Raw genomic sequence first — 15,870 nt, 5'->3', positions numbered from 1 at the left:
ACTGCTTCTTTGACTAGTGTAAGAGTTTAATAGAATTGGTTTAATAGAATTAATGTATTGAGCTGTGCCTATTATGTAGTGATGCACTGATGCTGGATGCTGAAAATTTGTTTGAAATGGCCCAGAATGGTACTAAACAAAAAACAGAATAACTAACAGAACTAATCAAAAGATTTTGTTGTCTTGAGGCAGTGTGTCTTGTCTGTGTGGACACATTCTTTTTGAGCAGTGTGGCACCATTTAACGGTTTCTGTGGGCAGCATTAAACAAGCAATTTGAAATTTCTGCAACGTTTCTGTCAGGCTCAGTAGGAAGTAAAGGAGTCAACCACTGGTAGGGATTAGTAGATTTAATAAAACCATATAAAGCTGATCCAAAGGCGGTGTCTATAAAGGACAAGGTTCAGAATTTGGGCTAATCAAAAAACTATGCAGATGAAACAGGCAAAATGGCATCAGGATCAACTATCAGAGAACAAAAAACAAAGGACCAGCTTGGAAACACATTAAAATGGTCAGAGTAAGACTTCACGACAATCACTACAAACTGAGGGGTTTAATAACTAGACACAGATTAAATCAGTAGATGGGGATTGGGACTGCCCCTTTAGAGGGCTCTAAGATGAAAACTCCAACAGTAGTGTCAGAGCACAAAGTACAAAAAATGGAATTCATTGCAATCAGTGACCACACATTGATTCTGTATTGTTGATGACATTGATTTTGAAGTCTACTGGAGCACACACACTGAGTCTCATCACACAGTGCCTGGCAGATGCTGTTTTTCAGATACATGTCTTCCTGTAAATTTCGGCACAGTGCATCACGAATTTTGGTTTTGGTTTCTGCAAAGAAATTTCATTTCAGTGAACCACTATTATATTGCAAAATGAACAGTTATTTCAATCTGAATTTTACACTTCCATAAACTATTAGATTGCAGAGCTAAATTCATAGCACTGAATGTGAGATGAGACATAGCAATGCTGAACATTCTACCAACACACCTTTTGACATTAAACTGGCTTGTAGTGCAAAGCATCAAAGAAAGAACTGTAAAAACACACTTGTAAAACTTGTATGTAAGTGGTTGTTAATAATTTTTTTCCCAGGTTTTCTTTGCCTCCGTGCGTTCTGGTGGTTCTAGCCAAGTGTACTTCATGACTCTTGGCCGGACCTCATTACTCAGCTGGTAACCCTTCATCAACGGAGTGGCGGGCCCTTTCTACCTTGCTATGACGTCAGCAAAAACTACAACCACCCTGAATCTGAGCTACCACTGAAGTTCCTCAATGTGACAAGAAGATGCCACACTACATAAATGGCTTGAAACAGACTGCGAAGCTGTACAGAAATTTCAATTTAGATGACAAAAACTGAGTGTGTATGATGAAGTGAAAGCCTGTGGTTTTAGTGTGAACATGAGCAGTATTATTGATGAGATGGTAGAGAGGTGTGAACAGCAACAGTGTTATTGATGAGCTGTGTAAATGGTGTTTTTCCCCTGTAGAATCCCTACTTGATCATCTGGTAGAGTGATTAGCTGGCTAGCAGCCACAGCCCCAATAAATGAGTGAGTTTCATGAAGGAAAGTGAAGTCAGGCTCCAGGGTTTTGTTGGTTTCTTTTGGTTTAGTTTTTCTGGGAAATGTGTTCACATTGTGAAAAGGTGGAGAGTGAAGGACAGATTGACAATGAAATATTTTGAAGTTATGAATTATTATTATTATTCACTAAATTTGTGGATTAGCATATTCATGAACCTGTTCATTTCCATACTTGCGCATTTTGTGTCCTGTAGTTTTTTTCTTTATTGTCTTTAAAGTCTATGGTGCTGACCCTGTTTTCAAAGGCAGAGGATAACCCATTGTCATTCTCTTGTTAGTACTGATGACTCTAATGACATTTGGAGCAGTGGGTGTATCTGACTAATCTCTTCCCTAGTTAGAATGTCATAGGGTCCAATAGGCGTTTGGTTGAAGTCATGCACTTGCTGTGAATACATGATAGGAAATCAAAAGGAAGTAATGATATGTAACCTCAGTTTGTGTGTGCAGGGCAGGAGGTATGTGTTAGTATGGATGTGTACGTGTACCTGGGTATGGATGTGTACGTGTACCTGGGTATGTATGTGTACGTGTGAATGGGTTGTATGATAACGCTTGAGTGTGGATGTAGGAGAAACCAAAATGTTTGAAACTGAGTTGAAATCATGTAATTTAACAGGTCATGTGTAATATACACAACACAAACACTAAAAGGTTCTACTGGAGAACTTGTTGGAAAACATTTTTTCCTCCACTGTTTCTGTAAGATGTTTCTTCCCTCTCTATGCGACGCACTAAGTAGGAATGCAGTGTGAAAATATTGTTCTGTGGCAAAAGTTGATGGGCATGAACCCATATTTATGTTCAACAATACTTCAGTAACTCAGCCTGACTGTTTCTGTTGTACATAACATTGGGATTATTTGTTGTTTGTCCGTTTAATTCTGTCAGTCGTTTCTTTTAGCTGAAGCCTATGAAGTTCATTGCATTTAAAGAGAAAATGGACCAGACGGGTTTCACACTAACTAAATGACCAGAAGAGTTATATTATATTTCACACTAACCTGCTACTTTTCTGACAGTAAAATATAGGACTCTTTCAGCATCAGTGTAATGTTTTCTGCCTGACACTTGGGGGTCCTGTCAGGTGATTAAACAGTTATTGAAATTAATATTGAATTGAATGGATAGTTAATTTCTAGTCTGACACCCACAGACAGCACTGAGACAGTGATATATGTTTATATGTTTTTACCATCCTGCCTTTAAAGAGCTGCAGACAGCTACGTTCTGCTGTTCTGGAGTCTGGATTTATTGCAAATGGTTTCTTGCCAGTGAGACAAAATGAGATAAATGGTTTATTGCAATACTAATTTCCATAGTCCCATACACAGACATTTTATTTTTTTCTTAAATTAATTTTCTCTTCCTCTTTCTCCATCCCCCTTATTCATTATCAGTGAATGTTTGAGCATAATCAGGACAAACATAGTCTCTCTGGGAAAGTTTCTGCTTACATTCTGCCCATTTTCTCTTTTGAAATCTCAAAAAACCTGCTGTTTATTCTATGTTGTAAAGGATTATGCAGTGTTAGTTATGATATGTTTTAATGTTTATTGTTTAAAATTACTTTTTGGGGACTCAAATAATTCAGTATTGATTTGGGAACTATCAAATAGACTAAGCAAACCTTGCAGTTCACTTGTTAGAAGATCATGTGTGAATTGTGTAAATGAAAAAAAAAATGGATTTGAAGATAACTATTTTCTCAAAGCTGAAGTAAATGCATTACATATTACACACACATTATCTCTCTTATACACACACACACGTAGGCGTGGCTAAGCAGGGGAACCCTGGGTAACGTATTTGACTTTGCCGTCACACCCTTGTTTGCCCCATTCTGTATCTTTCTCCTTTAGATTTTCTCCCTAAACTACTGCCAACTTGCGCACGCACGCACACACACACACACACCCACCCTTACCTCCTTTTAGCATTAGGGCTTTTCCTCCCCCATATGATTTTATTTAATTGTAATGAGTAGGAATTATTGCAAAAGCTGTTGAACTTTCAGCTTTTATTTTAACTTTAGTTGTAATATATCAATTGTGCTAAAATGACAGAACTGAGAACCTATGTTTAGAAACCACTAAATGAAACTGAATTTTTGATCTGTTTTAAGTGCTTTTGTTACTCTTCAGTTCTGACATAGTTAAGATGCTTAACTATAGATCATATCTAATGTTTCCCCTCCTGTCTTTACAATTGTATATCTTTAATGACCTAATATAGTGCACACTTAATATAATGCTCACCTGTTGAGAAAATGTTTACAAAGGCAGTTTTGTTAAACTAATGTGCATCATAGTATTTATGTTCTCTCAAACAATTATTTGCTTTGTCAATATTTCTTTATTCTGTTGTTTACGGATAATTCTTGGGGCAGCATTCTCTTGATGCAGTGCAAAAGTGTTCCCGCCTGTTCGGATGTCAGTTCCTGTCTGAGTGGATGTCTGTGTTTCAGTGACACTATATGGTTTGTCCTCTCTCTGTATGGCAGGATGTTCTGTATTTTCCTGATGGTCCTGTTTTTCCTTGAAAATAAACTCCTAAGGTAATTTAAGGTATCTTGACTGCATGGTTGAATTATTTTTGTTTTCTTCCATAAAATAAATAAAACAACAGAAGCCTATGGATAATACTTTACAATCCGTAACTGCAAAGGTGAAACTAGCGGTATTTTAGTATTTACTATAAGTGTTTAGGGTATGTAAGTAATTAGGGAGAAATGTACTAGTTCACAAATTCGGGGAATTATTATGAATAAATTATTAGGTAATGTGCATTTAATGGGCTCTGACTAATATATAAGGATTTTGGTAACACTTTGCATTAAGTGTTTACTAACTAACGTGAAGTAATGCATTAGTTAACGTGAACAACACATGAAGTAACACATTAACAATAATTAACTAACATGAAGTAATGCATTAGTTAACATGAACAACACATGAAGTAACACATTAACAATAATTAACTAACGTTAAGTAATGCATTAGTTAACGTGAACAACACATGAAGTAACACATTAACAATAATTAACTAACGTGAAGTAATGCATTAGTTAACATGAACAACACATGAAGTAACACATTAACAATTATTAACTAACGTGAAGTAATGCATTAGTTAACGTGAACAACACATGAAGTAACACATTAACAATAATTAACTAACGTTAAGTAAACATGTAACAGTTGCGGTTCCTGTTTTGGCTCTTTTTTGCTCGCACCTTTTTAGAGCTTTAGTGTTTTAGTTTGTAGCAAAAGGGACTAAAGTGCTAAAAACAGTACGGAAAGTGTGCAGTAACAGTCTGAATCGTGGTTTGAACTAACCTAGTTTTTTTGCCAGGACCGAATATTAAAAAGAAGGAAAACCGGGACAGGCATGTGAAAACCGGGACAGGTGGCAACACTATATGCACATGGTTTTCTGGACTTTTTCCATTTATCTCCACTGAGGTAAACCAGATATGTTTTACCTGGCAAATCTGTAAAGCAGAATCAGCTCAAAGTGAAGTGGTTAATATTCGGCTTGGAGGCATAACATGATATTGGCTTCTTAAATATTTCAAGAGCATTATAATAACTTTTTGCTCAGCACACATAAGTATCCATGCATCTGTGTGTGTGCGTGTGTACTTTTGGTATAGTGTGACAATAAGAACCTCTTGCTAAGACATGAACATGCCACAAGAAATTTTATATTAAATTATATCTTATATATTTCACAATCTTATATTCAGACCTGGGCAGTTGTATTTGAGATTGAGTATCCAGGAATTAATTATATACTTTCTTGTAGCCAACTAATACTTGGGATGGTCTGTCCCAGACATCTGTGTTCCACTTATGATGCTATTGAGCAGTGTTTGTAGACATGTATGCATATTTAGCTTAGTGCCTGGTATTCTTTCCATGTTGTTGAACGGTCACCATAAAACATGGTACATATCAAGGAGATACACTGTCCTCACTGATGGGCTGCATGGGCCTGAATCCACTCAGCCAGGTTATCAATACGCGTGAGTGTAGTTACACATTCAGGAGCAGAAAACTATCAGCCGCTTTCCATACATGCTTCACATCAAACTACTCCAAGATGGAAAGTAACAGTGACTCACATCCAAGTACCCCCAGAGGGTAAAATAGGTGAGTGGGAACAATAAGATCAAGTCCATAAATACGTCCTGACAGTCAGCAGATACCCAGCAGATACTTGATAGCTACCAATGTCAGGATCAGAAAATTCTTCACAATATTTGGAGCACACACCCCAATATCCAACATTCAAAGCCAGAGTTCATCTTACAGAGTGTAAGATCCACTGTACATGGTTCCAAGCAATGAGACAAACCTTCACCCAGTTGCAGATGTCAAGATGAAACAAAGTGTACACTGAGAAATCAGATCCAGACACATGAACAAGTTTAGTGGTGAACAAACCAGACATTGTATAGTGGACAAGATGCAGAAAACTTCATTAGAAATACACTGTTTCTGACTGCTCCACTGTCATGTGGTGTTCCACAGGGTTCAGTTTTGGGGCCTTTACTATTCTCTCTTTATATGTTACCTTTAGGTCAGATTATTGATCATTTTAATGTTCCATATAATTTCTTTGCAGATGACATTCAGCTCCATTTCTCTTTTAAACCCAGTGAAATTCAGAGTCTTCAGAGGTTGTTAGATTGTTTGGAAGCTATAAAACACTGGACGGCTAATAATTGCTTGCAGTTAAATGCAGATAAGACAGAGATACTGATTTTTGCTCCTGAGAAGGTGTACCCTCTTATCAAAAGTGTCCTTGGGTCTTTTTCTTCTGCTTTCCACTCGAGTATGCGTAATTTGGGAGTTGTATTTGATCAGTCAATGTTGTTTGACAAACATGTTAAACAGCTGACAAGTTCATGCTTCTTTCACCTAAGAAATATTAACAAATTGAGATCTATAGTTTCTAATGCTTCTAATGAATTAGAGATGCTTATTCACTCTTTCATCTCATCTCGCATTGATTACTGTAATGCTCTTTTTACATCTCTTAGTGTCTCTGCTCGAAATCACCTTCAGAGAATTCAGAATGCTGCAGCTAGATTGATTACTCGGTCGAATAAACGTTCCCATATTACTCCGTTACTCTCATCATTGCATTGGCTTCCGGTTGAGCAACGGATACAGTTCAAAATTCTTACCCTTACTTTCAGAGCGTTACATGGCCAGACTCCCGTGTATGTAACTGATCTTCTTCATCCACATGTATCATCACGCCCTCTCAGATCTAATAACTTAAACTTACTTTCGATTCCGCGCTCTAGGTTAAAGACGAACAACAATACTAGACTACTAACAACTAGACAGACAACAAGAGAATACAACCAATGAAAAAACCTAAGCGACAGGGAGGCTAACATTGATACAAATGAGGAACAAGTGATTTACGCAGAGCGGAGAAGAGGGTAACGGGGAGAAACACAGAATCAAACAAAGGCGACTAGAACCGACACAAAGAACAAGAACAGGTCTTAAGGACAACCAGAAAATCTAGGGAGCAGGAGAGCAAGGGGAAACTCACGTACAATGACCGACACAGAGGAGTGAAACAGAGGGGTTGATATACACTGAAACAGGGGAGTGAAAACAAGACACAGGTGCGAGTACTGAGGACAGGGCATGACAGGGAAAACCATAGAAACGGGGAAAACTAGGCAGGACCAGGGAGAAGGGAGGAGCTGGACGTGACCTCTTCAGGTCTGTTCTTGGTTATCAAAAGGTAGGAAAGCTTTCTCTAAAAATTCAGCAAACTGAGCCTAGCTGCCTAGATGTACAAGGATTATGATGTACCCCCTTAGCGGAGCTACTGACTCTGCGATGCGGCTCCCTGTTGCTAGGTTGAGGCAAATTGGCATGGTTTGCCATATGTGGAGTGCAGCTTTTCCGTCACAAAGTCTGTCTTTGTTTGTACAGTTACTGTCCATCACGCGTAATGACCTTTCACAAAGCAGTGTAAACGGCCATGCCAACAAATCCTAAAAAACTTGATGAAAAAATATTAGGGAAAAAAACACATTCAGCAAAAATCTAGTCTTGCTAATTCTGCAGCTAACAGCAGTCCAATGACTGCGGGAGAAAAAAAATTTGGAAAATATGTACGAGAATCAATTGTGGACATCTGAAATATGTGCAGTCTTTTGCGCGAAAAACAAATATATATAAACTAGCATGTAAATGTGCCATATTTTGTCAATTGTGATTTTTCACCACAATCGGCTGTGGATCACACGTGCCCAGAGCGGTGGGCAGAGCTAGCGAAGCTAGCGAAACAATGGTTAAATCCGAAAGCCAAGGGTAAAAAAAGTTTGGGCGCCATTTGTGATGAAGTAGGAGAAAAGAGAATGGGAGTAGTAACATTAGACTTATCTCCATAGTCTGTGATGAGTGAGGAGTGCAAAAATAAAAAGGAAGCGATCACACCAGTGAAAAGGAGGTCTTAATGAATAACGTGTTCCAACTGAAAACCCGTGACATGATCCAAATGAAGGATACATTAACCAGCAGACAACTGGTACAAAGACAAACACATATAGACAGAAAAACGACCCTCGGGTGTTAGATCCTAATAGGCCCCGCCCACCTGAGGGATGAAAACCACGTAACAACAAACAGGACAACATGAAATACTGACGCTGTGGACGGAGGCGGCTGGCAGGGGGCCCCCGTATCGTGACAACAACTTGTATCATATAGGTTGTATCAAATGCAGTGTAATTTAATTGTAAATACTGTTAGCTAATGTTAAAAGGTTTACTTCATGGTCATAGTCTCTTATTATAAATAATTGAGGAAAATGTCTCTCAACATGGCTCTCAAGAGCTGTGTCTGTTTTACTACATTTCCCTCAGGGTTTTACAAAACTATATCTGTACCTATTGGACCCGGACATATGTATATTTAGGGTTTGGGTTAGATTATTGGACCAGGATTATTGGACCCGGACATATGTAGTTGCTTTATGACCATGGCTGTTGTAAAAAGTGCTATACATATAAATTTGACTTTGACAATTTCTATGTAAATGAAAAAACAGAACAGAAGTGTGAGATAGCGTCACCTAAATAGTTTTCTGTGTTTGTGTGAGTATGTGTGTGGTGTGTGCATGTGTGTGTATGTGTAATTTTTAATCTGTGTAATCTGGCAAGGTGATTTGAAATGGCCTGATTGGGAAAGCTAAGGAATTTCCCGGCTCATGAGAGAAGCTTTAAGTACTCGAAGCTGGAGGTTCCCCAAAAGACACGTACAGATAACACAGAGGAAAAAGGAACTGCTTACAGCATCATTCTCCTGTAGCATATGCGCATATATATCCTTCTACGTAGTTCTCCTCTCCGCTTCTGTCTTACTTCCAGTCATTCCCATTTCTGCTGAGTGATCTTCTGTTCATTGCGATGATCATCACCAAACAGGTGAGAGCTAATAAGTATGTCTAGGTGTTGGCATGTGGATGGTTTTGTTAATGTGTTCTATACTAATTATTTAAAGCTTATCTTGAAAATATCCATTGAATTATTATTAATTAAGCTAATCAATTATTATAGATCATGAATACTGCAACTTAGCATTGATAAGTTACAACAAATGTAACAATGTTACAACACTGTAACATTGTTACAACACTGTAAGTTAAAACAATACAATGAACCAAACAATTATCTTAGCTGTACTTAAATGTACCTAAAGGCCTGTATATTAAAGGTCTGTTGTCCTTGTTTAAGTACTAAGCATTGAGGTGCAAACATCCAGTCAAACTATTAAGTGAATTGGTCTGGTTTTAGATTATTTGAAGGACAGTCTGAGAAGCACGTTAGGGGAACTGAAAATGTCACTCTGCACTTGATCTGGACTGATGAGCTATTTACACACATTCATATTGACTTTCTGCCTTCAGTGACAACATACCAGTACATTGTTTGATGGTGTGATAATAGAAAGCCCTTGAAATGCAATGGTAGTTTAATACAACACCACAACATTATAATCCAATAATAATACAATATTTATTTAAATACATTTTATACCATTGTCTTTAATAATACCAGTGTCTTTTACAATTGGGACAAGAGATTAACATTTACTTATCTATTACAGATACTTTATGGTTTGTTGTTTATACATTTTTGTGGTCTATTCTGGATTGACAGAACAAATAAGAAATAACAGAACACTGTGAATGTGTCTCACCCTCTTGTGTTTGCCTTTAGATGATATGAACAGGTGTGTGATGCAGTGTGTCCTGTAATCTAATGTTTGACTGTTTGTTCTGTCTCACCCAGTCTTTTTGTGGTTTCCTAACATGGATGGCTGTGTGCAGTAGATTTTACATGCCCTTTGCACTACCCATCAAAGGTAAGATGTTTGTGGAATAGCAAACCTGATTAGCTGGGTTGAGCTGAAAAAGATCCCGGTCTTTTTGTCTCTGCTGATTTAGCTGTGTATACTCAGACCAAAATAACCCTTAAACTTGTATTTTGTCCAGACAGCTGTAGGGATGTGGGTCCAGAGATTCCACACTTCCATAATCAGGGCGAACTGGTGGTCATCAGATTCCCATTTCTTGAAGATGCCATTCGGCACAGAAGACTCCTAACAGACAACAGCACATTTCATATATCTCACAGTAAACTACATGCCCACCACAATGACAGAGTTATACAGAGGGGGTGGGCCCTTTGGCTCCTCCCCTCTCACCCATCAGATTCAGGAACCTATTCCTATGTACTCAGGTTGGTCTCTCCCACGTCAAAAACGTTATGCTTGGGTTGACAAGGGCTTGGTTATAGGTCAATATTTTAACAGTGTTTTCCTAAATTATTCAAAATGAATAGTTTTATACATTAATAATTTGGGGAGATTTCTATCTCTCTGTCACTGTATGTATGAGTGATTCTTTTGTGTATGATCATTTGTGTCTCTTAACTATCTTGTTTGTATGTATTTGCATGTGTGTGTGGGTATGCATGTGTGTGTGTGTGTGTATGTGTGTGTGTGTGTATGTGTGTGTGTGTGTGTGTGTGTGTATGTGTGTGTGTGTGTGTGTGTATGTGTGTTTGTGTGTTAACCCTTTAGCAGTGACATGTTCTGCTTTACTGGGAGCATTTCTGTGATCATCTATGAGACAGGAAGAGAGGACCTGGATATGATGTCATATCCTGTCTCTGCACAGACAGACACAGATCTGACCATCAGCTGTCCCCACATAAAACATTTCAAAATGGCAGGAAGTCCACAGTGGTACAAGGTGTGTTTCAGTAACACAAAGGAAGAGGGTGACGACAGTCTGTTTGCTTGAGCCATAAAACCTCCAACACTGCATATGTCAGCTTGTATTGGTCAACTTGCCTGACATTTATCCACTTATTCCTTTTCAGGGTTTTAATGTGGAAGGTTTTCCTTTAATCAGTGCTCGTTATAAGAGGGAAAAAGGAGATCTGCTTACTATCACAAATATTTCTGCTGAGGATGAAGGTTTATACACTTGTAAGCTCAAAGTGATTTTCAACAACACCAACTACAATGTTAGCAGGACCTGGAAACTACAAGTACTGGGTAAACTACGAGTCCCAGAATTACGTTACCACAGAAACCCTTTTATTTCCTTGACACTAAACCTGGGCAACTGCATGCCATGCTCTGCTTAATGATAAAAATGACCAAGAATAAGAGTACACAAAAAAATAATAAGGAAATAATCTTAACAGTGTGCTGTAAGATGTACATTCGCATAACGAATCTCACTCACAGACACTGTGAAGTGAGATTCACTGTAAAGAAGTTACTACTGTAGTGAAGTGGACTGAGTCTGTGCTAAGCAGGTCTACTTTAGTTTGCTGATAACCTAGAAACTAACCAGCTAGCCTTTCTATATGTTAACAGAACTCTGTTTGAAGTGTTTATAGGGTCACTTCTGTCCTCACTGAGTCTTCTTTAATGTTGTTCAGCCCCAGTTACGAATATTCCAGCCTCAGGTGGTGAGCATCCTACCATATCAACAGCTGCTGCATCCATGTGTGAGTGACCTCACATTCATGACCGTTCATTGTGGGACTCTGCAAAAGGAAACTGTGTTAGTCTCATCAGACTCAAATGAGAGACTTTTCCAGGCATAGTGTGAAAACACAGGAATGTATTCCCCAGTGCCAGTGAGTCTGAGAGTAGATACAGTAGGAAGGGGGAGGGACTGGGTGGAGTTCACAGCTTATATTTCAGAAAGTTCCTTAAGTGTGTCCATATTGATATTCCACAAATTTTAGGAAATTATAATAAAACATTTAACATATAAATTTACATATGTATATAATTAGGTACATAAGTGCATAAATATATGTGTATATGCTTGTGAGATTAATGTTGATTATTTCATGCAGCGCCAGACATGCTCCTCAACATCACTACGCCTATAAATGGATCTATAATTGAAAGTCATTTGGGTGAGTTCACGGGACACTCTTCAATTAAAGTTTAAAAGGACAAGTAACATTAGAAAGGCATTTAAATCACTGGTCAATAAATTCACAAATGTATTTGAAAACATGCAATATAGTTAACAAAACATCCATTGAGTAAGATAGACTTTTTAAGGTGATAATTGCAATGATTAAAATACTTTTATGTTTTTTGTCTTTCCTTTACAATGTTTGCATTTAGGCTCCAGTTTAGTGATCCATTGCAAGGTGCTTGTTGGGACTCAGTCACATGACCACACTGAGGTCACCTGGTTGGTCAATGGCCAATCGGTTGACAGATCATATATGAGTCAGCGAGCGTTTCAAGCAGACAGGAGGTGAGCATCAAAACCTCTACACCTACAACTCTACCTGTTGACCTCTACACTCCTTCATCTATGTTTACATGCAAAGTGTATTACATGTTAGATTCTTTAAAATACACCTACATTTGAAACCTATTTAGGCTGATTTTTAATTCTAGTTGATATCTGTCATACTGACGGTGAGACAGGATGCCAAGGTAAATTTTCAGAGAGTTGGTTTATCTTTAAAATGAAAATCAAAGACCGGCAAACACAAAGACATACACACGGGTTTTCAATACACACAGTAACAAGGCAGGGAAAGACACAGATGAGGCACAAAATGAGGGTCTGTGGCAGACACACACACCTACACACACAACAGAGACAAACTTTAACCAGACACAAAGAGAGGCGTGGCAATCACACACATGACAAACATTGGACACAAGGGACAGTTACAATATCACATCATTCGGGCTGACTAAGAAAGTGGATGTGTGTCAACATGAATGAACATTACACATCTAAGACTACACATATAAGACTCTGGACACATTGTTCAATCAAGCGAATTGCAAGCTGAAGTGAAGTTAAAAGTAGATAACAGTGTTGTGATAATGGTAAAGATCAGCTTTTATAATACATTGAGATGTTCACTGGGTTAGGAACAGCAATGTCCACTTGGTGGTGATGTTGTTCTTAGTTCCACTGTGAGGGGAAACAGTTGAGTCAGTATTCTCACAGTAAATCACTGTTTTACCGTTACTGCTCAGTGTCAAAGGAAACTAGAGAGCAACACGCAACTTATCGTTTAAACGTCAAATGGTGTAATGATGTAAATGGTGTCTGCCTCAGACCCAGAGTTTTGGGTTAATTAGGCAGAAGGGCATAATAATAATGATGATGATGATGATGATGATGATGATGATGATGATGATGATGATGATGGAATGGAAATGAAGAATAACTAAACTGTACTACCACTATCACCCATTAGCTCACCCTAGATTCCCACCCAGAACACAGACAAAAGATGTTTGAGTCACATTTAACCAAACTTTTAGGTGGAAAAGTCTAAACTACATGTTAGTAGAGACATAGGAATACAGCTAACACTTATCGGAAAGGTTTAGAAGCTAGACTACACAATTCAGGTTGAGATGATTGATCATATTATGGATATCAACCAAATCAATGTTAGGATGTATTGTTCAACTGAAATCACCGAAATCAACTGAAATGTTTGAACCTGACAGGAGAAAACCCTAACCCTTGCATTGGAAATGAGAATGCGGATGAGAAGGGGGAGCACAGATTTCCAGCAGGCGTGGCATAGCTCAGCAGCGCCCCCCTGTGGCACTACACAGGCACTGCTTCATTAAGACACGTGCGCTTCATGCCCATGTTATAGACAAAAGAAAATCACTCATACATTCCTTGCCTACAGCAAAAGCATTCTGGGACTGTGTCTTCTCATGCCCATGTGGATAATTTTGTTTGTGAGTTTGAGCATCATAGGAATGTGTATAATTTCTTATAACATCCAGTTGATTATTGGTTATGTGATGCTCTGTGCTTAATGACACTTTCGCATTTATATTTAGTAGACAGCTGATGTGTATTGTACAATCAGCGGTAAAGAAGTCCGATGATATATAGCACATAGCAAATATATGTGTTGAATAGAATAAGTTGGAGCTAAGACTCTGTCCTGGCCAGTGGCAGACACTGGTCCTTCTGAAATCATTTGGGGTTTGCTGTTATCATCCCTGTGCTGTGTGTGAGGCTGTGTGCTTGGTTTGTTTTGATTTGACTATGTTACTTCCCCTTTGAGTGTCGTAATGGCTCCTGTGTGTTTCATGTGGGTTCACATTATCACTATTCTTCATCAGTATTTTTCATCAGTAAGTGTGAACATGCTGTTATTTGCAAGAGTACAGCCTTTAACAAAGTGCAAGGGTTTAGTCTAAATATTAAAAAAAAAATGTTCACTGTTCATTAATCCATATCAGGAGCTGGCTAATGATATGCATAATTGTGAGTCTATGCAAATAATGAGGCATATAAATATGGATAATTTATACAGACATATATGGATGTTTTCAGGGTGCTACGTAGCCATGTGGAGGTGGACCTGGTGTTTCTGCAGGTGCATGAAGAGGACACACACGCAGAGCTAAAGTGTGTTGCTCAGAATTCCTCAGGAAAGCAGGAAGTCATTACACACATTACCTTGGAAGGTAGGCGCACACAACGCTATTATGAGTGTATAGGCCTATTATGATTATCCTACAAAATGTCAAAATATTAATTTTGTTATTTGGCTTTGATCTTTGGCTTGAAAGTGCCCTCATGACTATGAAAAATGTCAGTCAGGCATGTGCTGTCTTTTGACTGGTACTGCATGTGGGTCAGTGCCAATACAACAGAGACGAAGAAGTAATAACTTTAATGATCCTCTTATGGAAGTTCTTCTCTGTATTAACCCATCCAGACTAAACACACTCATACCCGCTGCAGAGGGCAACCCTGCTGCAGTGCCCCTGAGTGCAGGGAGCGGTTGGAGTGAGTGCCTTACTCAAGGGCACTTCTGCCATGGGTATTGCTGGTTGTAGGTCTTGAGTGACCAACCATAAGGACTCACTAGGTAGTTTTAGTCCACTCTAGGGCACGTTAATCAGGGATAGTTTAATCACTAGTTTAATGAGAACAGAAAGGGAAAAAGCAAAAGAAAGGATAAAGGAAGTAACCCCATACCATTTTATTCACTTGCTCTACATATTCTTACCTACAGACTCCATTACAACATGGTTGGTGGTAGCCGCTGTTTCCTCTGGCTTTTTCTTGCTGGTGGTGAGTGTGTTCCTGTATCAGCTCTGCCCCAAGACACACAGGAGGAAGGATTATGTACTAGCTCGACAGAGCAACTCCTAAAAGTTAAAAGTGCTTCATCTGCATAACACGTAACTATTTACTGGGGATATTTCAATTACACTTGAAAAAAAATTTTGTTGTGAAGACCAGCAAACTAAAGCTTGCAATCAAATGTGCAATGTCCAGCAATGTATAAAATAATAACATATAATAATATAAAGTAATTCTTATTCAAATAATGAATTAATGTATTTGAAATGTATGCAGCAGTTACAGTTTCAGTAATGTGTTCTTTCTGTAATCATTTAAACTGTACTGGTAGCATCTCTGACTCTCATAAATATAAAGTGCAACGTCCAGGTTCCTTTCAAAGGAAATGCTGCAATATTCTGTTTGGTTTTATTGGTTTGTGTGACATGTCTGTAACTCTCATTGTGCAGGTAGAGATTCATCAATGTCATTGACAGACATACTTAATAAAAAAAAAAATTTCCATTAAAAAAAAGGTTTTCATAAAAATACCTAACTTTTATAGCTGTCAAAATGACTGAGTGATGCACCCATAATTATCAATAAACAATATGT

At 38.3% G+C, this 15,870-nt stretch overlaps 2 protein-coding genes across 7 annotated transcripts in view; both read left to right on the top strand.

Moving 5' to 3' along the window:
* The window catches only part of LOC143509563 (mitogen-activated protein kinase kinase kinase kinase 4-like), a 76,253-nt gene extending 72,078 nt beyond the window's left edge, over positions 1 to 4,175 (top strand). For all 5 annotated transcript variants that reach the window (XM_076998430.1, XM_076998427.1, XM_076998431.1 and 2 more), the window contains one exon: positions 1,112 to 4,175. In XM_076998430.1, coding sequence (XP_076854545.1) covers positions 1,112 to 1,195 — 84 coding nt within the window. In that variant the 3' untranslated portion in view covers positions 1,196 to 4,175. The remainder of the gene's footprint in view (positions 1 to 1,111) is intronic.
* Positions 4,176 to 8,929: 4,754 nt separating this feature from the next.
* Positions 8,930 to 15,828, top strand: LOC143509562 (interleukin-1 receptor type 2-like). 2 transcript variants are annotated; one of them, XM_076998426.1, is made up of 10 exons: positions 8,930 to 9,067; positions 9,935 to 10,007; positions 10,138 to 10,384; positions 10,728 to 10,899; positions 11,030 to 11,138; positions 11,600 to 11,668; positions 12,026 to 12,088; positions 12,306 to 12,441; positions 14,518 to 14,651; positions 15,206 to 15,828. In XM_076998426.1, the coding sequence occupies exons 1-10, from the start codon at positions 9,050 to 9,052 to the stop codon at positions 15,343 to 15,345; spliced, it is 1,161 nt and encodes a 386-aa protein (XP_076854541.1). In that variant the 5' UTR covers positions 8,930 to 9,049; the 3' UTR covers positions 15,346 to 15,828. The 2 variants fall into 2 exon arrangements, with proteins under 2 accessions (XP_076854541.1, XP_076854540.1); XM_076998425.1 differs by having other exon boundaries at positions 11,030 to 11,207; positions 15,206 to 15,825.
* The last annotated feature ends 42 nt before the right edge of the window (positions 15,829 to 15,870 follow it).

Source organism: Brachyhypopomus gauderio, chromosome 3 (assembly GCF_052324685.1).
Source record: "Brachyhypopomus gauderio isolate BG-103 chromosome 3, BGAUD_0.2, whole genome shotgun sequence".
Lineage (NCBI taxonomy): Eukaryota > Metazoa > Chordata > Actinopteri > Gymnotiformes > Hypopomidae > Brachyhypopomus > Brachyhypopomus gauderio.
Note: the sequence above shows the minus strand (reverse complement) of the source record. Positions and strands in the feature narration are given on the sequence as shown.